The sequence below is a fragment of the Hyaena hyaena genome, unplaced genomic scaffold, assembly GCF_003009895.1.
Source record: "Hyaena hyaena isolate Hyena2069 unplaced genomic scaffold, ASM300989v1 scaffold_826, whole genome shotgun sequence".
Classification (NCBI taxonomy): Eukaryota; Metazoa; Chordata; class Mammalia; order Carnivora; family Hyaenidae; genus Hyaena; species Hyaena hyaena.
In genome coordinates, this window is record NW_024081449.1 from 259,967 (window position 1) to 283,646 (window position 23,680).

Consider the following 23,680-nt stretch of genomic DNA (forward strand, 5'->3'; position numbering starts at 1 on the left):
TCTCTCTCTCTCTCTCTCTCTCTCTCTCTCTCTCCCCCTCTCCCCCCTCCTCTCTCCCCCCCCTCAGTCTCTCTCTGTCTCTGTCTCCCTCTCTCTCCCCCCCTCCTCTCTCCCCTCCCCATGGCTTGTATGCCTCTATATCTCAAAATAAATAAACTTAAAAAGAAAAGAAAAATAATGCTGAAGATATTTAATGGATAAATTCACAATACATTAATTTTAGGAAGCAGGTTAGTAAAGACTATCACAATTAGATTTTAAATTTAAAAAGATATAACATTATATGCAGAAGCACATTATTATATCTGAAAGGTGGGATTCTATTTGTTAGTTAATTTTTTTGTACCTTTATGGATTTTCTAAAATAAACATGTATTACGTTGGTAATCTAAAAAATGATCAATAGATTGAGTGACTATTTTCTCTGTGTTTGAAATTGTGGTCAGTAGCATAATAATGAGACAGGTTGACAAGTCCATTGTTGCTAGCATTGAGTGAAATATTACTCTGCCATTTAGCAATTTATGGTTCTCTTTTGAATCTGTTTCATCAGTATAATTAGGATAACACCAGCCCTACCTACTTCACAGAAGTGTTAGAACGACATAAAATAATATATTGTGGACTTATGACAAGTTGTTGTCCACCTTCAGTATTTATCTCTAAAATTCGGGAGTGTTTGTTGAAGACTGTGATTCCTGACCCCTTCTCTACCCTTGAGAGCCCAAATATTAGCATAGGAGGCCCAGGAATTTACATTTTGTTTTCACCAGCAGAATCAGATACAGGTGGTCTGTGAACCACACCTTGAGAGAACACAGCCCTAAACATTCAAACAATGTCCCCAACACCTTGTCAAGTCCCCAATTAATGTGACTACATGCATAGCAGAAAATGTACAACAGAATGTTGAGCAATACTTTTCCTACTGACTCAGAATCACCAAGTAGGACCCAATGGTAAGAATAAAGAAATCTCTCCACAAAAATGCTGGCTAGACTCTTGGATCACTTCTTTCCTCTTCCTGCCTCTGTCTATGTAAGCAAAAAGGTAGGGGTAGGAAGCAGACCGGAGACAGTAGTGTTGGTAGGATAATGATCACAATTAAGAGAATTTTCCTTTCCCTCCTCATTGAAGATGTGAATTGTTTTCCCCCCCAATTCCAAATTACAGAGGGCTCTGAGAATCTCTCACAAAGACTGAGGGTACCTGTAGGAAGAACAGACCAGTATCTCACTTTTCAACTGTGGCACTTCTTCTGTGGCAGACTTACTCATCAGTCCTTTGTGCCCATTTTAGGAGTGAGAAATGATACCCAAAGAGACCACAAGATGGTTAACAAAGCCAGGAGGGGCAGAAAGAAGGCAGCATTGAAGCAGCCTATTATGGGAGGATATGGAATCAGGTAAATGGGCTTACACATCCCTGGTGACACCTCCTCTGCCATCAGGAGACAGGAGATGAGTCACCAGGGATGGGGCTGAAAGGGTTTGGATGAAGATAAGCCAAAGCTGATCTCTCAAATCAAAGGACTATTTAGTCAGAATTTTTCCAGAGATGTTCCCCTTGTATACCATGAGAGCGCCAATTTTTGGATACTCACCCCAAAGAGAATGTTGATGGCTAGTTAATTATGTCTTAGCTGCAGTAGCAACAACTACACAGGACTAGGGAAGTGGCCAGGCACTCCTTCTCCTTCCATCCCTCACAACACAAAGAAAGAACTAGAACCAGAAGACAGGGAAGAGAGGGAAGATGGCAAACCAGGCCCTCTCTTCCTCTCTCAGTTCTCTTGCAGAGTTCAAACTTAAACTAGGGGATTGGACAACATGAAATTCAAATTTTAAACTTGACTACACTGAACTGTACAACAATAGAAAGGGCCTGGAAAAATATGGAATCTACTTAAGATATCAAAGTGAGGAGAAAGGCTTGAAAGAACTTTTGTTAAGGGCAATGATGGCAAGAAAGTAAACCAATTTCATGTTTATAACCCCATCAAACTCAGATGACTCAAGAATATGGCATAAACTTATAAACAATATTCATAAGACTACTTCATGATTCCATAAGAGCCAGCTTTGCTCTTTTAGCACTCAAGCAACCCTATCATCCACAGTCTTGTTGTACATGTGATTCAAATTTGTACATAAGCAAATGAATAAATTATTGCAGGTCATGGGTCACTGGAGTCCCATGGGAGTAGTTAAAACTATGAATGGTAAATTGCTAGGCATCAAGAGTCCCCCATAGGTAAAATTGATTTATAAACTGCAAAATGCTACATAAACTCAAGTTATTTACCAGATTATGCTATTGTCAAGGGTAAGGTTTATACCTTCTTTACCTTTATATCCCTAGCCTAGTACTTGGCCTATTCTAGATATTTACTAAATATTGTGGAATGAGAACAATTCCAGAATAAGTCATCATTTAACCTCAGAGTCTTCCTTAGTTTTCTGTCACAAATCTATAGTCACTCTATCATCGTGTGTCTGATATCCTTAAACTTCAGTGAACCTCAGATTCTTGAGGTACTGATTGTGATGGTTACAGCTGAACAATTCTGTGGGAGTGACTGAGGAAGGAACTATTTAACATAAATTATATTTCCAGCAAGAAACAACAAAATATAATCAACTGAAAACTACTATTTTAAGAGGATATACCATGCACTTAAGCCTATCTCTCCTCTTTCCTGAGATTCATGGGAATAAAAGAAATTTTTTTTAAAAAAGTAATAAACCTCAGGGCACTTGGGTGGCTCAGTTGGTTAAGTGTCCAACTTCAGCTCAGGTAATGATCTTGGAGCTCTTGAGTTCGAGCCCCACATTGGGCTGTGTGATAATAGCTCAGAGCCTGGAGCCTGCTTTGGATTTTGTATTTCCCTCTCTCTCTGCCCCTCCTCTGTGCTCTCTCTCTCTCTCTCTCAAAAATAAACAAACATTGAAAAAATAAATTAAATTTCAAAAGTAATCAACCTCACCATGCAAGCTAAGGGTGGGAAAAACAGGATCTATTCACAATTGCATAAGGGAGCTCAACAATTTCTAGAAGAAGGAAAACCTATGAGAGTGTGTTGAGTAATGAATGCACCACACCAGGGCATAGAAGAATGGGATACAATTTTCATGTTAGAAATTATGAGATGCTAGTGGTCCTTGGGTGGCTCAGATGGTTAAGCATATGACTCTTGATTTCAGCTTGGATCATGACCTCACGATTCATGAGATCAAGCCCCACATTGGGCTCTGTGCCAATAACACAGAGTCTGCTTGGGATTCTCTCTCCCCGTCTCTTCTCTGCCCCTCCCCTGCTCACATGCATGTTCTCTCTCAAAATAAAAAAAAAAAAAAACTTAAGAAAAAGAAATCATGAGATGCTGGATTCAGAATTGATAGTGAAAAACGTGGCTGAAAACAAAATTACTTGAAGGCTTATGTACAGATGTACTATGCAAATCAGCACCTTTCAGTTTTTCCCATACACCTGCACTTGGAATTCCAGTGTCCAGGAAAAATTGGCAAAAACTGAGGCTTCTTTTGTGGAACCTTCTGGGGTTAGTGAGGACTTCTAGGAGATTTGGTGCCTCAGCCTACAAGCCTTCATATTCTGGCATTTTGAAAGCTCACGCCTGACAGCCAGCTTCCCATCAGTTTATGCTATAGTGAAATCTGACAGCAAACATGGCCCCACCACCCTAAACAGGGCAGAGGTCTCCCAGAAAAACTGACCAGTATACTAATGTAGCCATGGAACAAATTCACATAAGCAACTTAGGTTTTTCTTTAGTAATACTGAATAATCAAGTAGAATCAGAAATGCAAGGAGAAATCAGAATATGAAAAAGAAACACTAAAGTAAACAAGTAAAAACTTATGCTGGATGAAATAAAATAATTTGGGCATAGGATGAACATTTAAAGAAAATCTAGTATTTTCAAAATAATTGAAGCAGATTGTCCATAATATAAGAACACTATGTCATTACAAAGGAATAATTAGAGAATAAGATGGCTTTTAAAGACTAAAAATATGAGGAAGATGGAAGAGGAGGAGGACACTGCTTTCTGACACTGTGCACCTAACTCCTGTGTTAGGGGACCTGCCTCCTCCAATACAATCTTGGAGAGATCTTCCAAAGCAGTACCACAAGCCTGGAAGCCTGACCACAATGCTATAAACTAGAAATCAAAAATAAGAAAAAATCTGAAAAGCACACAAATTCATGGAGGATAAATAACATGCTATTAAACAATGAATGGGTCAACCAAGAAATCAAAGAGGAAATAAAAAAACTACATGGAGACAAATGAAAGTGAAAACACAATGGTTCAAAATCTTTGGGATGAAGCAAAAGTTGTTCTAAGTTTAAGGGAAGTTTATAGCAATACAGGACTACATCAAAAAGCAATAAAAATCTCAAATAAGCAACCCAACCTTATACCTAAAGGAGCTAGGAAAAACAAAACAGTAGAAGGGAAAAAAGAATAAAGAGCATAAATAAATGAAATAGAAAGTAAAAAAATAATAAATAATTAAACAGATCAATGAAACCAGAAGCTGGCTTTTTGAAAAGATAAACAAAATTAGTAAGCTTTAGCCAGATTCACACTGAGAGTGAAAGAGAGAGAACAGACTCAAAGTCAGAAATTAAAGAGAAGAAATAACTGATACCACAGAAATATAAAGTATTACAAGAGAATATTATGAAAAAAGTATACATCAACAAATTGAACAACCTCAAAGAACTGGATAAATGTCTAGAAATTTATAATTTCTTAAAACTGAATCAGGAACAAACAGGAAATATTAATAGACTAATTATCAGCAATGAACTTGAATCAGTAATCAAAACACTCCAAAAAAACCCAAAAATCCAGGACCAGATAGATTCACAGGTGAATCCTACTAAACATGTAAAGAAGGGTTAACACCTGTTCTTCTCAAACTATTTTAAGAAATAGAAAAGAGGGGCGCCTGGGTGGCTTAGTCGGTTAAGCGTCCGACTTTCACTTAGGTCATGATCTCGCGGTTCGTGGGTTCGAGCCCCGCGTAGGGCTCTGTGCTGACTGCCAGCTCAGAGCCTGGAGCCTGTTTCAGTCTGTGACTCCTCCCTTGTTAGGAAACAATCTCACTTACCATTGCACCAAAGATAATACCCAGGAATAAAACTAACCAAGTATGTGAAAGATTATACTCTGAAAATTATAAAACACTGATGAAAGAAATTGAATATGACAAAATAAATGGAAAGATATTCCATAGTCATAGATTGGGAGAGCGAATATTATTAAAATGTCCAAACTACCCAAAGCAATCTACAGATTTAATGTTATTGTGATCAAATGATCTACAGCACTTTTCACAGAACTGGACCAAACATTCCTAAAATTCAACAAACACCCCAAATAGCCAAAAAGAATATCTTGAAAAAGAACAAAACTAGAGATATCCCAGATTTCAAGATATACTACAAAGCTATAGTATTAAAGTCCCCTGCTATTAGCACATTCTTATCCATAAGATTGTTTCTGTTTGTGATTGTTTTATGTATTCAGATGCTCCCGTAATTGGTGCATAGACATTTATAATTGTTAGCTTTTCCTGATGAATAGATCCTGTAATTATTATATAATGCCCTCTTATCCTTTGTTACTGCCTTTACTTTAAAGTCCAGTTTGTCTGATACAAGTATAGCCATTCCAGCTTTCTTTGGACTTCTAGTAGCATCATATGTATTTCCCCATCCCCTTACTTTCAATCTGAAGGTGTCCTCCAGTCTAAAATGAGTTTCTTGTAGACAGCAAATAGATCGATTTTGTTTTTTAATCCATTCAGCTACCCTATGTCTTTTGATTAGGACATTTAGCCCATTTACATTCAGTGTTATTATTGAAACATATGGGTTTAGAGTCATCATGTCCTTTGTGGGATTCATGCTTATGGTGTCGTCTCTGGTACCTTGTGTTCCTTGCAGCATTTCCCTCAGAGCGTCCCCCTCAGGATTTCTTGTAGGGCTGGTTTAGTGGTGACAGATTCTTTCAATTTCTGTTTATTTGGAAAGACTTTTATCTCTCCTTCTATTCTGAATGACAGGCTTGCTGGATAGAGGATTCTTGGATGCATATTTTTTCTGTTCATCGCAATGAAGATCTCCTGCCATTCCTTTCTGGCCTGCCAAGTTTCAGTAGATAGGTCTGTCACCACTCTGATAGGTTTCCCTTTGTATGTTAAGGCCCTTTTCTCCCTAGCTGCTTTCAAAATTCTTTGTCCTTATATTTTGCCAGTTTCACTATGATATGTCGTGCAGAACATCGATTCATGTTACATCTGAGGAGAGTTCTCTGTGCCTCTTGGATTTCAATGTCTGTTTCCTTCCCCAGATTGGGGAAGTTCTCTTCTATAATTTGTTCAAGGTCTCCTTGAGCCCCTTTCCCCCTCTCTTCCTCTTCTGGGATTCTGATGATACAGATATTGTTCCATTTGATTGTATTGCGGAGCTCTCAAACTCTCCTTTTGTGTTCCTGGATCAGTTTATCTCTTTTTCTCCGCTTCCTCTTTTTCTATAATTGTGTCTTCTAAATCACATATTCTCTCTTATGCCTCTTCAATCCATGCATTGGATGCCTCCATTTTATTATGGATCTCATTTATAGCATTTTTAAATTCATCACAACTATTTTGAAGCTCCATAGTCTTTGTAGCAATAGTTTCTCTGATGTCTTCCATGCCTTTTTCAAGCTCAGCGATTAATTTCATGACTATTGTTCTAAATTCTTGTTCAGTTATGTTGCTTGTATCTGTTTTGAGCAGTTATTTAGCTGTCATTTCTTCCTGGAATTTCTTTGGAGGAGAGTTACTTTGTTTTGTCATTTTGGTTAGCTTTCTATCTCTTGTTAGTTTTCAAAGTTTGTTATGCACTCTGCACCTGCGAGTGCTACTGTACCAAAGAAGGCTCTTTGTCCAGGGCCTGTCCGTTCAGGAAGTATTCCTTGAATGGTGTCTCTTGGTATCTCTTGTTGAGACCTTGGTTATTTTATTTCCCTACTCATAGTGGTATTTGAAACTCTCCACCATGTGTACTTGGTTTGGCCCTGGAAAAGAAAACAGACAAACACACAGGGAGCAAAGGCACACAAATGCACAGACAAATCCAACAAACATGCAAACCAAAAGGGAAAAAGAAAAAGAACAAAAGGGACCAAAAAAGGAGGAAGGAGGGAGGAAGACAAAATAAAAATACATAATAGAAAAGAAAAACCCAAAAGACAAAGGACAGTCTAAAAGCATAGAACCAGAATTCCCAGCTACAAATAAAGAGCAGGGTGTATGCAGTGCTGATAAAAGAGCAACCAGCAAATTGTCAAATCACTATATTTTACACCTGAAACTAATATAACATTGTATATTAACCATACTGTGATTAAAATAAAATTTAAAAATAAAATGTAATGAGTAATGGACTGACAGACTTCTAGGATGACAGAATGCAGAGTTCCATAGAGCCAGTCACTAGCAAAACTGTATTTATTAAAAATGTTTTATCATGAATATTTTTTATTATTAGAAACTTAAAAATAACTTTTCTATTATTAATGCTACTTCAAAGGTTAAATTGATAAATCACAAGGTATATATTTGCTTCAAGACACTAAATGTTAAATATTATAAGATCAATGATGTTTTCTGACAAATAAATATTTCAAAAGTCATTACAATAAATAGTCATAGAAAACTAAGTTACTTAAGAGAAAAATATAAACAATAACAAATTTTAAACAATAACAAAAAAACTGAAAAACATTTAAGAAAATCTCCTAAAATACAGAATAAAATGACATGAAAAATGTAAGAAGAAAACAAATGACATTAAGAGAAATCCAGGAGAGAGAGGAGCTAAGAAGGCAGGGTATTAGGGGGACCCTGGGCTTGCCTCATACCTTGATCACAGCTAGATAAATATCAAATTATTATGAATGCCCAAGAAATAGATCTGAGGACTGACAGAGTAAACCACACAACTAGAGGGAGAGAAGAGGTCACATAGTGGAAAGTAGGTGTGGAGACATGATTTGGGGGAGAAATGGATTGTGGGTGCTGTGGAAGAGAGAGAGGGTCCTGGTCATAGAGAGAGGTCAAAAAGAGAAAAAGAGAAAGAGAAGAATGCACAAGGGATCACGTAAGGAAAACACTTCCCCAGAGTAATTACTGGGTAAATCAGAAGGGGTGATTTCTGGGAGTTTTACAAGTAGCAAGGCTCAAAACTGGAGTTTTAAAGGACAGCACTGTGGCTGGTGTGGAGCCCAGTGGTGTGGTAGTGCTCCTGTGAAGAAGGAGGGAAGATAGCCTGGGACAGATGGGGAGAGTGGAGGATCCCCTGGGATGCATTGGAATAGACAGTTCCCCTTCTTGGAATGCATCTGGGAGAGGTGGCATTGCCTCTCCAGGAACCATTTCCCTCCCTCACCCCTCAGCATAAACTAACTTCAGTAAGTAGCACAGGGCCAACACTGATAGCCTAATCAGCTTACACCAGGCCCCAGCCCCCTGGGTGCAGCAAGTGCTGTTTTTCTTGGGCAAGTATGCTGCTTTTTTTGGACAAGTGTACCTGAGAACCAGCAAATTGGGTCCCTACACCAGAAAACCAGCACAAACCCACACACACACTATGTCTAATGACCACAGAGTTCTGCAAAGCTTCAGTCCTAGTGGAAACAGATCAGGTCTTAATGACAAGTGGACCATGAAACACCTAGTTAAAACTCATCACACTTTGGCCAAGGTTCAAACACTTCCCATTGCAGGAAAAGAGAAACGACAGAAGATTGACCTGAGGTAAAGAGCAGCCAAAACAATGGGGTTTCCTAACAAACAGAAAACAGAGATCTAGACAAAATGCCAAGACAGAGGAATTTATCCCCCTCAAAAAAAGACAAGAAAAAGGTCACTGTAAGGAATCTAGTTGAAACAAATATAAATAATATGCCCAATCCATAATTTAAAGCAACAATCATAAGGATACTAGCTGGGCTTGGAAAAAGCATAGAAGATACTAAGGAGTCCCTTATAACAGAGATAAAGACCTAAAAACTAGTCACGCTGAAATGAAAAATGCAATAACTGAGATTTGAAACCAACTGAATGATCACAAGGATGAAGGAAGCAGAGAAATGAAGAAGTGATATAGAAAACAAAATTATGGGAAATAGTGAAACTGAAAAGAAGAAAGAAAAATAGACTGACATCTCACCATGCATATTTTCAGACCATGATACTATGAAACTTGATGTCAATCACAAGAAACAATTTGGAGAGATCACACTCACATGAAGGATAAAGAACAGCCTCCTAAAGAATGAATGGGTCAACTATGAAATTAAAGAAGAAATTTTTAAAAATACATGAAACAAATAATAAAAACACACAGTCCAAAATCTTTGGGATGCAGCAATAGCAGTCATAAGAGAGAAGTACGTAGCAATACAGGCCTACCTCAGGAAGCGAGAAATAACTCAAATACACAACATAATCTTATACATAAAGAAGCTAGAAAAAGAACAGCAAATGAACCCTAAAGCCAGCAGTAGAGGAGAAATAATAGAGTAGAGCAGAAATAAAGGAGATAGAAAGAAAAAAAGAAACACTAGAACAGATCAATGAGACCAAGAGCTTGTTCTTTGAAAGAATTAATAAAGCTGAAGCCCCTAGCCAGATTTATCATATAAGAAAAGAGAAAGAACCTAAATAAAATCACTAATTAGAAAGGAGATATCATAACCAACACCACAGAAATACAAATTATAATAGAATATTAAAAATTATAAGCCAACACATTGGGCAATCTGGAGGAAATGGGCAAATTCCTAGAAGCATATAAACTACCAAAACTGAAACAGGAAGAAAGAGAAAACATGGACAGACCAATACCAAAGAAATTGAATCAGTAATGAAAAATATCCCAATAAGCAAAAGTGTAGGCCAGATGGCTTCCCAGGGGAATTCTACCAAACATTTAAAGAAGAGTTAATCCCTATTCTTTTCAAACTATTAAAAAATAGAAAGGGAAGGAAAGCTTCCAAATTCATTCTATGAGGCCAGCATTACCTTGATTCCAAAACTAGATAAAGCCTCCACTAAAAAAGAGAACTACAAGCCAATATCTTTGATGAACATGGATGCAAAAATTGTCAACAAAATACTAGCGAATTGAATCCAACAGTACATTAAAAGAATCATTCACTATGATCAAGTTGGTATTTATTTCCTGTTTGCAGGAGTCATTTAATATTCACAAATCAATCAACTTGATACTACATTAATCAAAGAACCATACAATTCTCTCAATAGATGCAGACAAAGCATCTGACAAAGTACAGCATCTATTCATCCACTCATGATAAACATTTAACAAAGAAGGGATAGAAAGAACATACTTAATAAAGGCCATATACAAAGAACCCACAGCTATTATCATCCTTAATGGGGAAAAACAGAGCTTTTCCTCTATAATCACACACAAGAGAGGGATGTCCACTCTCACAACAGTTATGTAACATAGTACGGAAAGTCCTACCCTCAGCAATTGGACAACAGAGAAATAAAAGGCATCCAAATTGGCAAGGAAGATGTCCAAGTTTTACTACTTGCAATGACAACTCTATGTAGAAAACACAAAAGACTCCATCAAAAAATTGCTAGAATGGACACACAAATTCAGTAATGTCTCAGGATACAAAAATCAGTGTATAGATATTTGTTGCATTTCTGTACAGCAATATTGAAAAAGCAGAAAGAAAAATCAAGGCATCAATTCCATTTACAATTGCACCAAAAACCCTAAGATACCTAGGAATAAACCTAAGTAAAAAATTAAAAGATCTGTACTCTAATAACTTATAAAACACTTATGAAAAAAATTGAAGAGGACACAAAGAAATGGAAAAATACTCCATGCTCATGGATTGGAAGAACAAACATTGTTAAAATGTCTATACTACTCAAAGCTACCCACATATTTAATGCAGTCCCTATCAAAATACTACCAGCATTTTCCACAGAGCTATAACTATCCACAATTTGCATGAAACCACAAAATATTTCAAATAGCCAAAAGAATCTTGAAAAAGCAAAGCAAAGCTGGAGGCATCACTATTCTGGACTTTGAAGTACATTATAAAGCTGTAATGATTAAGACAGTATAGTACTGACACAAAAACAGACACATAGATCAATGCAACAGAATAGAAAACCCAGAAATGGACCCATAACTATATGGTCAACTCATCTTTGACAAAGCAGGAAAGAATATCCACTGGAAAAAAAAAGACAGTCTCTTCTGACAAAGGTGTTGGGAAAACTAGACAGTAGCACACAGAAGAATGAAACTGGACTACTTTCTTATACCATACACAAAAAATAAATTCAAAATGGATGAAAGATCTAAATGTGAGACAGGAAATCATCAAAATCCTAGAAGAGAACACAGGGCAATAACCTCTTTGATAGTGGCCATAACAACTTCTTACTAGATGTTTCCAGAGACAAGGGAAACAAGAGCAAACAAACTACTGGGACTTCATCAAGATAAAAAGCTTCTGCACACCAAGGAAACAATATACAAAACTAAAAGGCAACCTTTGGAATGGGAGAAGATATTTGCAAAGGACATACCTGATTAAGGATTAGTATCCAAAATCTTTATGGAACTTATGAAACTCAACACCCTCCCCAAAGAATTAATCTAGTTAAAAAATGGGAAGACATAAATAGACCTTTTTCCAAAGAAGACATCCAGATGGCTAACAGACACATGAAAAGACGTGCAACATCAGTCCTCATCAGAGAAATACAAATCAAAACTACAGTGAGCTGGGGCGCCTGGGTGGCTTAGTCGGTTAAGCATCCGACTTTCGCTTAGGTCATGATCTCGCGGTTCGTGGGTTCGGGCCCCGCGTCGGGCTCTGTGCTGACTGCCGGATCAGAGCCTGGAGCCTGTTTTGGAGTCTGCATCTCCCTCTCTCTCTGACCCTTCCCTGCTCACGCTGTCTCTCTCTCTCTCTCCTAGAAATAAATAAAAATATTTAAAAAAAAAAAAAAACTACAGTGAGCTATCTTCTCACACCTGTCAGAATGGCTACAATTAACTACATAGGAAACAGCTGGTGTTGGTGAGGATGTAGAGAAAGGGGAACCCTTTCACACTGTTAGTGGGAATGCAAACTGATACGGTCACTTTGGAAAATAGTATGGAGGTTTCTCAAAAAGTTCAAAATAGAATTACCGTATGTAAAGCAATTGCACTGCTAGGTATTTACCCTAAGGAAACAAAAATACTGACTTGAAGGGATACACACACCCTGATATTCATAGCAGCATTATCAACAATAGCCAAATTATGGAAAGAGCCCAAATGTCCATTGACTGATGAATGAATAATAAAGTGTGGTATATACCTATATACCTATAGGTGTGTATGTGTGTGTGTGTGTGTGTGTGTGTGTGTATAAATATATATAATGGAATATTACTCAGCCATCAAAAAGAACGAAATCTTGCCATTTGCAACAATGTGAATGGAGCTAGAGTATTATACTAAGCGAAGTCAATTAGTCAGAGAAAGAAAAATACCTTATGATTTAATTCATATATGGATTTTAAGAAACAAAACAAAGGAACATGGGGGGGAAAGAAAGGTAAACCAAGAAATAGACTTACATTTTTTTAATGTTTATTCATTTTTTGTTTTATTTGAGAGAGAGATAGAGTGTGAGTGGGGGAGGGGCAGAGAGAGAGGGAGACACAGAATTCTGAGCTGCAGCACAGAGCCTGACATAGGACTAGAACTCACAAGCCCAAGATCATGTCCTGAGCCAGAGTCGGAGGTTTAACCAACTGAGCCACCCAGGTGCCCAGTGTTTATTCATTTTGAGAGGCAGGGAGAGAGAAAGGGTAGAGAGACACAGAGAGAGAGAGAGAAAGAGAGAGAGACAGGGAGAGAGGGAGGGAGGGAGAGAGCATGCACATGCAGAAGAGCAAGTGGGGGAAGGTCAGAGAGAAAGGGGGACAGAATTGGAAGCAGGCTCCAGGTTCTGAGCTGTCAGCACAGAGCCCAATGAGGGGCTCAGTCACCAACCATGAGGTCATGACCAGAGCCAAGGTCAGATGCTTAACCAGCTGAGCTACCCAGGTGCCCCTGGACTCTTAAATATAGAGAACAAATGGAGGGCTGCTGGAAGGGAGATGTGGGGGGGGGGGGTTGTTAAATGGGTATTAAGTAAGGCACTGGTTGTAATGAGCACTGGCTAATGTCTGGAAGTGCTGAATCATTAAATTCTACATGTAAAAGTAATACACTGTATGTTTACAAATGAATTTAAATACAAATATGAAACAAACAAACAAAAAGGAAGAAGCCAGGATTTCCAAGGTTTGAGTAACAAGAGTTCCAAAAACATAAGCAAGAAAATGGAAAGAATGGAAACAGCAAAGAAATAATTGAAAAAATTTGCCAGGGCTGATGAGCCCTAGTTCTTCAGAATTAAAAAAAACCAAGACTGAACAAAAAGAATTTAAAAAGAGAAAAATACCTACATCACATTGTGAGATTTCAAAACGCTAAGAATAAAGAGATGATTTTAAAAATTTTCCAAGGAAAACAGTCACCACGAGGTATGTGAATCAAACTGACATTGGACACACTGCATGCCCAAAGCACTGAAACGTCTTCAAATTTCTGACCAAATTGACTTTAAAGGTACAAATATGTCAGTAGACCATCAATTAACTATAGAGAGAAAAGAAAATTATTTCCAGAGACTCAGCAAACATATCTCCTGTGTTTCCTTTTCTTCATAAGATCATCAAGAATTTCTCTCAAAACAAGGGTGTCCAAAAGGAAAGAAGGAAATTGGCATATAGGAAACAGTATATGAGACACACACATGTAAAAAGATGTTTGTTGTTCATCTAAAATTAAAATTTAAGTAGGCATTCTATGTTTTTGTTTGCTAAATCTGGCAACTCTAAAATCAGGATCCAATGTTAGGAGGTATACAAGTCCCAGAATTAAAGCTATTTAGTAGACCTACAATTTGCCAGATCCTGAGTGAGACAAAAGAAAGTGAGACCTACCTCTGTAAGGTGGGTCTTAAAAGAAACAGGAGCCTCTGAAAAATGGTGCGATTGTGATGGTAGAAAACCTTGCAGTCCTGATAAGGCTATTCAAATACAAAACCACAATACTTTCTAGGTCCATCCATGTTGTCACAAACAGCAAGGTTTCATTCTTTTCTAATGGCTAATACTCCATTGTGGATATATCACCACAAAACAAGTGGACAAACAATGACAACAAAAGAGAAACAGACTCATAAATGTAGAAAATAGACTTAGTGGTTGCCAGTGGGGTGGGGATGAGGGGACAGACAAAATAGGTGAATAGGGATTAAGAGGTACACGTTTCTAATTATAAAATAAATAGGTCACAGGGATGAGAAGTACAGCTTAGTGAATAAAGTCAATAATATTGTAATAACTTTCTGTGATGACAGATGGTAACTACCCTTAACATGGTGAGCATGTAGAAATGTATAGTTGTCCAATCACTATGTTGAGCACCTGAAACTAATGTAACATTAGAAGTCAACTACAGGTCCATTAAAATTTATTTTTAAAAGGAAAAGAACTTGCTGGCAAAGTATTATAAAGAATGTCAATATCCTATGTTAAAGCACACAAAAATGTGGGATGTATCAAGCCACTAAAAGAGCATAGGATTTGACTTTGATACCAGTGACTCTAAGTAGACATGAAACTGTAATGGCTTGGTTTTGAGTAACATTTATACAGTTAAAACAAAGTAAAAGTGTCTTGTTTCCAACTTCTAGAAGAACATGAAAGGTCTGTTAAAGTTGCAGAACTTAACTTTATGACAAATTTGATTATATAAAGGGTAAATGTAAAAAGTGGAAGGTGAAATGGAAAAGAAGGAGAGAAGGGTAGCAGGATAATATCCTTCTTTTATATAAAGAGAAGCCAGAACACTGACAAAAGTTAATGGAACAAGAAATAGAAGCATTAGTATACTATTTAAAGTCACAAAAGTAACTATGTGAAAACCTAAAAGTAATAATTCTAACTGCAAACAAGGGGGGAATAGGGGATTAGGAAAAGAGATAATGAATTAATATTTTTCATAGCAGATTGTCAATGGCTACTTTCTAACATTAATAAAGTACAAAAGAATAAGCATGTTATTTAAAGTTATGCAACACACACACACACACACACACACACACACACACACACACACCAGAAGAACTAAGACCAGTGTGATATACTAAATGTGTTCCCCTGCAAATTCATTTGTTGAAATCCTAGCCCCCAACGTGATAGTACTAGGAAGTGGAACTTTAGGGACATAATTGGAGTCCTTGTGATCCGGATAAGGACTCTTATGAGAGACCCCAGAGGGCCCCGTCCTGCGTTTGAGGATGCAGAGTGAGGACTGCTGTCTGCACAGTGGGGAATGGGTCCTCACCAAGAACCTAACCATACTGGCACCCAGATCTTGGACTTCCAGTCCCTAGAACTGTGAGAAATGAATTTCTGTTGTTTATAAGCCCCTCAGTATATGGCATTCTGTTATAGCAGCCTCAACTTAACTAAGAACCAGAGAGAGAAAAGAGGGTCTCTGTGGAATGAAACTGTGGGTAAGGAGTGTGGACAGACCATCGCTTTTATTGCTTTTATAAGCTCTTCATTAGCGTTTGGTTTACTTTCACATGCATTTATTATGTTGATATAGATTTTAAAAATTAAATCAGGTAAGTGCACCTAGACTTGTAGTGTATTCAAACAAAATTGTGAGACCTCTTTGCCATTTTATGAGAGGTTCTACAGCAAATTGAAGACAAGTTTTATTGCTTGACTTAGATACCAATTGATACAAAATTTAAATGGAAGAATTTTGTCCCCTTAATATTACTGCTTCTTTCACAGAAGCTTATACTAAGGGATGGGCACTTTAATTTGGTAACTGTGCTGCATCAGACAATGTTCAAAATTGTTTTACCTTTTATAGGCTGAAGTTTTTGTAGTAGCCAGAAGGTGGCATCAAAATCAATTGAGTGGAAATCCCAAAGAAAAGGACTGTACTTAAGTATCAAGAATAACTTCCCCTGAAACTCAACAGGCAGAGTTACATCAACAAAGAACTCCATTTCCTTTGAGGTCTTTCTTTTTCATGTTTTGACATTTTAGAAAACACCCAGTGATTCCCCTAACATCCTTTTGGTTAGGCATGGATAAACAAAGCACTCTCATCAACACTGTCAAATTTTAATGTTTTTAATTTGACAACCTAATAAGCAAAAAAAAAAAAAAAAAAAGTATTAATTTGTATTTCTTTGACTGAACAGTGCTTTTTTTTCTGGATTGCCATTTATCTTTTAACTTTGTATACAGTGAGTTAAGTGGTAATATAGTAATAGATTTTCAAATAAAGGCTTCTTTACCCCATACTTCTATAAATACACCCCTGAATTTTCTTACAGTATATTTTATATACAGAATCTTAAAATTTTCAGGGTTCATTTTGGTGTAAGGTAGGAGATAAATATCTATTTTATATTCATGAATAGCACTTCAATTAATTCAGTACCATTTAATAATTCATCCTTTTGCTGATTTGAAATCTCATCTTTCTCATATTCCAAATTTATACTTATATTTCTTTCTTTCTGCCTATTTCTAGGATACTTCTACAGTGTTCAGGTGATTAAAATCTGATATTTTCATAAATGTTTTCACTTAATATTAAAAATCCTAACCATCATTTAACTCTCTTGTTAAGTTTTCAAATTAATATACACTTATTATAAGAATTTAAACAATTGAGAAGCTTAAAAATATACATTGGAATAGCAAAGATTCAGAATATAAATTATATAATTATTATATGATAAATATGGTATCAGAAGTCAGAGGAGAAAAGAGCATATTATTCAACCAACTATTCTGAGGTAACTGCATATGCAGTTGGAAAAACATTTGGTTACTACTTCAGTCCCTATACAAAAAAGAAATTCCATGTAGATTAGAAATTTAAATATAAAAAAGGAAACCATAAAAATACTAGAGAAATATAGGTGAATGTTATATTCCAGGAGGAAAGCAATTATAATCATGACACAAAATCCAGAAACTATAAAGGAAAAATCAATAGAATCACCTCCTAGAAAATATAATTTTTAATATCTCCATTATAGGAGAGAAGTTCTAATTTACTATCATCTGCATATTGTTGGATCTCTGTATGGTTTCCAATATATTGTCATTATAAATTAGACATTAATGGACATGTCTTTGTTTTGTTAGGATGGTCTTTGAATAATTTTCATGTGCAGAAATTTGTGATATCCCACTTTTGTTGGAAGTAAGTAGGTCATTGGCTTAGGTGTAGAACACTTATTGTTACAGAGGACTCTTTAAAAATAGCCTATTTTAAGAGCTAGAGACATGTGTAGGGTGGTGGGTTTTTTGTTGTTTTTTTTTTAAACTACCTGGTGATTTCTTTGTCCTTCATAGTATGAAAGTTTTGTTGGCAATATCTAGGATTTTTTGAGTTACTGAGGTTAAAATAAGAATTACCACCCTACTTGAGGATTTAGTCCACTCTCTGATAGGCAATGAAGACCTTTTGTATGGGTTAATTTGTCTGCCATAAATTCAATCTGACATAATTAAGGATTTGACCCTACCCCCCTCTTCCCCAGTGCCCATGTCTAGTTATTTTTTACTTTCTTAATGATTCTACTCTGTAAATTGTATTAACCCTTTCCCAAATCTATTATTTGATTTGTATATCTCTTGGATTAATAAGCTCCCAAGTGATGGGTGGGCAACACAGGTAATACAACAAATGTTTGCATACACACACATACACACAATGTTCTAAGCCTTGCTTTCTGTTGTTTTTGGTGGTAGCAAGGGCTGCTGCTTTTGTGTTTTACCATTCAATACCAACTTTCATAGAAACTGAATTGGTAATGAAGAATTAGGAGATCTAGTAAAAGTCCAGCTATTACAAGAAATGGACCAGTGAGAAAGAGAATTTTTTTGTTTTAAAAAGTGAGATTTACGTTTTGTTTTGTTTTAAGGTAAAGAAATAGAAAATTTGCCTTCAGAAATTGGAATCTTTTGTTATGATTAATATTAGAAAGAAATTTGATAAAATATTCTCCCTTGTTTGTTTCAGCTAGTCACTGTCATTGTCTATAGCAGCCAAGTAGCCTTGAAAATCCTACCACTCGCTAAAGACCTCCTGGGCCCACCCCTTTGGGAAGTTAAGTGATTTGTCAGTAGGCACTGTGCAAAAACATTCTAACAGCACCGTTAAGCTACTTAGAACTCAGCCTTCCAAAAGCCCATTCCTAAGGCATTTTAAAGGATTAATGTAAAAGTGATTTGGGCACTAACTAGACCCCCAAACCTGGCCTTTACTGCTCACATGCCCACATTTTCCTTAAGTTCTACCTCAGTCTTACCTCAGGCAAAGAACCTTATGGGCATAGCATCCCATGATGGCAAAGGAAACTACCCCTCAAGCAATAATGACTTTCTGAGAAAAAGTTCTGGTGTCCCAGACCACCCAGACCAGTTTGAGCTAATCACACAACTCAGTCCTACACAAATGGACCATGGGGTGACTTCTGGAATGACCAACAATTACCTTTATCTCATTATAGTACTAAAATCTCTGCCCAAGATGGAGCACAAGCCTCATTTACATAACATACAGTATATGTATAGGTATATTTCTTTCAGGTGCATGCGTGACCTTATGCCCACTTCTATGTACGATGACAAGGCTTCCCTATTAAATATTCATCATAATCCTAAATAAAAGGAACACTTTCACCCTTGCTCAGGGAGTCACAATTTTGGGAAGTCATTCCTGTGATCTTATTTGGTACAAATCAAGTTTCCTTTGTGTGACAACTCACCTGGTGTAGTTTCTATCTGTAACTCACCAAGGAGCAAACTCATATTGGTTTGGTTACAATTTCTAGGTTCCAGCTTAGACAATAAAACCAGACAAAGGAAAGGCGACCATACTCACTCATTTGGGGTGCCCTTCTGGCCACAAAAGTGGCCCTTGCTGTCTGTAGGATAGGCCACTCTCCTGGGGTCACCATGTACCCAGGCTGCAGGAACAAGAAAGGACAAAAACTCTATCAGCAATAGCTGACTAAAGGCAGTCTGATTCGAAAATTAGAATGCATCACTGCAACACACTAACCTCTCCCCTCAGTCACAGGAGATTATTGATTTTCTTCAAAGAGTAATTTCTTAATGAAAAGTAAAATAAAATATGGATGAATCAGTCAGAAAACACATTTCTCTTAATCTCTCAGGATTCATCTGGGTTGTAGCCAAAACCTGAGGTAATGCATTTAGAAAATGACATTTATTAGAATGTGAATTAGAGGGCACACTACAAATGCTTGGTTGGCTGGAAGTCACTTTTTCTAAAGCTTCAAACTGGATGACTTCATAGCAGAGCTAATAAATTTACAGTAAATATTATGATGTCATTCTTTTCAGTTATACATAAGTGAAAACCATTAAAAATTCAAAGTAATGAAACTGTAATGCCCAATTCACATTGACTGGCTCTTTCTGACTTCATGTGACATTCAAAAGGCAAACATTAGCAACTTTAATGCAATATATAATAAAGATTTGCTGTACATTTTGTCTGATAATATCATAATCTCAAAGCTTACTATAAATATCAAGTGTTCTCAAAATTCACAAAAACAAAAACTTGATTCTATTTTCCTGGAAGATGCTGGGCTCTACCTCATGCAGACTCATCATGCTTATTTTATAAGAATTAGAAACACGACTGACAGCTAGACTACAGAATGACTGTTAGTTAACTGAATGTTTCTAAACTTTTTCAGTTTAATATAGTCCCTAAAAAAATCTAGAAAATGTTTTGGTCATCTAACAATGCTTGCCTCTGCATACAGAAAACACGTCTGTTTGTCCCTTGCTTCCTTTCACATGTGCCCAGCTATCTCCTCACCTACACTTTTTGGATCTGACAGTTGATGTAATAATTCAGTCACCCTTATGTACATGGCCTATGTGACTTGAGAAGATTTAAAAAACAAATCAATTCAGAATGAGAATTATGTAATATGGAAGAGACATTTTTCACAATAATTTTTCTCATCCAAGTCTTTCCTTATAGTATCTAAGTACCCAGAAAAGTCTCCTGTGTCTCATTCTTTCTTCAATGTCATGAAGGCCAAATAGGTTTCGTTTTCTAATAGTCTTATAAAATCTGACTTCATTCAGGCAGTCATCTGCTGCCTTATCTTCTGGTCATTATTTCCCAGAATAAAGAAAGTAGACTATAAATAAAGCATTTAAATGTCATCTAATCATTCAATGGAGAATGTCTTTGGATACTATTTTATTATATTGTTTTTATATCTTAATATTTTTACATTTTGGCTAAAACTAGAGGTCCAATTTTACCTATTTTCTATAATATATATTTTTAAATTTTACCCTGAAATATTCTATTCCTTTTCCCTATAAATATTAACTCAGAAATAGCACCGGAAGGAATATTTAGATTAGCTAGGTTGGCTACTTAATATATTTATGACCCTGAATAAGTCACTTGTTTCTAATTTGTAACTATAAAATGGGTATGATAATGTCAAACCCCATAAGAATGTTGAGAATATCAAAGAAGATAATAGAGTAGAATGTCCAACATGGTGCTTGGCATGCAATATGAACTTGGTAATGTTAGTTCCTGTCTTATTTAGGTTTCCCAAAACCCAAACCCTGAGACAAGGACTTTGCTACAGTTAGGTTAATTTGGGAGATAATTCTAGGAAGCTTATGTGGGAGTAAAGGAAGGAAGCAAAGCCAACAAAAGGTATATTAACAAGTGGATACCGTTGGGGGCCACGGTGACTCCATTCTGCTGGGTACCTTCTGAGGAACCACACAGAACACGCTTGTTGGTGGGCGTGATGACAGTCCACCATAGCTGCAAGCAAATTCAGAAGAGCTGAGGGAATGTGGAGTAGGACATCAGCAGAATCTGCTATAATTTCCTTTCCCTTTTTCATAAATAAATTAACCAAAGAACTTGCTAAATGACCATTGTGTATCCTGTATGAGAAGTCAGTTTACATCAGACTTTTCAGGAAACATATGAAAAGGAGACAATAAAAATTGCAGGAGCCATAGAGAAGAGATGGGACCTGGCAAAGACTGAAAAATGACTAGGACTTGGACAGGTGGCCAGGAGCAGGGAAGAAATTACAGATTGAGGAAACAGTAGAATAAGAGCTCCTATGTATTAATTGCTCACAATGTATCAGGTACTATGTTAAATGTACTACATCCATTGTCTCATTTGAGTCTCACAATCATTCTATGAGGTTGATATTATTTTCACCTTAATTTTATAGATAACTGTAGCTCAGAGTTTTATTTACTTCTCAAGGTCACACGGTTTTTCAGTGGCATAAACAGGGTTTGAACTTAGGCATGTTGCTGTCTAAGTTTCAAGCTTTAACCGCTGAGCTATAAAAGCTATAATGCTACCCACTAAAGGATAAATTAGGAATGAGTCTGTTAACAGTGGGGAAACAACATGGATATCAGCTACATGAGGATCAGCAGTATGTTGGACACATATGGTAGGAAAGGAGATGACAGGTAATTTTGGAGACTTTATCATTGGTAAAGGAAAAGCTTTGTACTTGGCAGAAGAGGGAAAGTATCTGGTTGGGAGGGAATAGATGCCTGGGAACAAAGGAGAAAGAGATGAAGATCTAATTAATTATCAAGGGAAGAGTTCTTTCTCGTTTCTGTAGTTTTGAATTGCAGCAGGTGGCTGTGTTTACTAAGTTGCTGCTACACCTCTCCACGCAAACTCTGGCACAGAAATTGTGTTGCAGATCATCTGTGTTAGAGCTGCAACATCAAATCTGTGAGTTAGAAGCTTCAAGGGCCAGTTCAACCAGGTCACTGCAGTCAAGGGTATCTAGTTTTCTAATTTTTTTAAATTGAGAGAGAGAGAGAGAGCGTGCGCGCGAGAGAGCGCATGCACATGTGCAGGGGAAGGGCAGAAAGGGAGGTAAAGAGAATTTAAAGCAGGCTCCTCACTGTCAGCACAGAGTCTGATGCAGGGCTCAGTCTCACAAACACAGAGATCATGACCGGAGCCAAAAATCAAAAGTCAGGGGCTTATCATCTGAGCCATCCAGGCGCCCCTAGTTTTCTTTATCTTCTCCCTCAAGTTCCTGTCTTGCCACTCCTCCAATGGAGGAATTTGACTCGGGGGGTGGGGGAAGAGAACAAGGAGATGTGCAGCTGCAGCATTTCTCTATTACTAAGCTAAGGGGGGGACTTCTCACATTTTATTCCTTTTCTTGGAATTTCTCTATTCATGTCATTTCTAGGAATGTGTTGTTTAATACGGTAGCCATTAGCCACTCATGTCCACTGAGCACCTAAGTGTGGCTTATCTGAACTGAGACATGTAATAAGTATAAAATCCACCAGATTTTAAAGACAGTACACAGAAAAAAGTGCAAAAAATTTAAATAATTTTATTTTGATCATATATGAAATAACATAGTTAAATATTATTAAAATTAATTTCACTTGTCTCTTTTTATTCTCTTAAATATGGCTACTGGAAAATTTAACATTACATATGACTCACACTTTGTTTCTTCTGGACAGATCTGTTCTAGACAATTTCCCCACAATTGTCAAGGGTTTTTCATATAAGGTGATTAATAATGCCATAACATCACATATATATATATGTCAGCCCTTTTCTAACCCCATCATACCCAGTGCATACATTTTATAATAACTATTTTGCCACATTCCTTTTATAATCTTAAAATAATACAGATAATAATACTTACCCATATATGTAGTTTCTTTTAAAATGTCAATAACATGGGGCACCTGGGTGGGTCAGTTGGCTGAGTGCCCAACTTGAACTCAGGTCATGGTCTTATGATCTGTGAGTTCGAGCCCTACATCAGGCTCACTGCTGTCAGTGCAGAGCTCACTTTGGATCCTTTGTCTCCCTCTCTCTCTGCCCCTCCCCTGCTCATGGTCTCTCTCAAAAATAAATACTTAAATAAAAATAAAATATCAATAACATGTCCTAATGTAATGTAAATGAGAAATAAAAGGAAAATAGTTTATAATTAAATAGTGTGCATATCAATATGCAAATGCTAACAAGAGACTAAATCAAAAGACAGTGAATTAAGTGAGATGCATGAATCTATAGATAGACTCACTGAATGTAACAGCTATAACTATAAGATACAGGTGCATTGTGTAGGAGACTTAAATAATACAAGTGTGCTATCAGTGATAGGATTCACCGAAATGAACAAATTATAGTCTATTCTAACAAAAGAAGTATACTGTTTCTTCAAATTCCTTTGATACTTATTGATACCACGAAAAAATAACATGTTACTTAAAAAGGAGTGGTCATCTAAAGGAGTTGGACATGGGAAAGTCAGGCAAGAAATGGGACATTTCCTGGTTGTGTAGAACTATCCCAGGTATTACAAGATCCCATCCACTAAATGCCAGCAGTATTCACC

General features: G+C 36.8%; 1 protein-coding gene across 3 annotated transcripts in view; it reads right to left on the bottom strand.

Annotated features, from left to right (window-relative positions):
* The window catches only part of SLC44A5 (solute carrier family 44 member 5), a 424,123-nt gene that overhangs the window by 66,863 nt on the left and 333,580 nt on the right, over positions 1–23,680 (bottom strand). For all 3 annotated transcript variants that reach the window (XM_039219401.1, XM_039219403.1, XM_039219402.1), the window contains exon 7: positions 19,123–19,207. In XM_039219401.1, the coding sequence (XP_039075332.1) occupies positions 19,123–19,207 (85 nt within the window). The remainder of the gene's footprint in view (positions 1–19,122; positions 19,208–23,680) is intronic.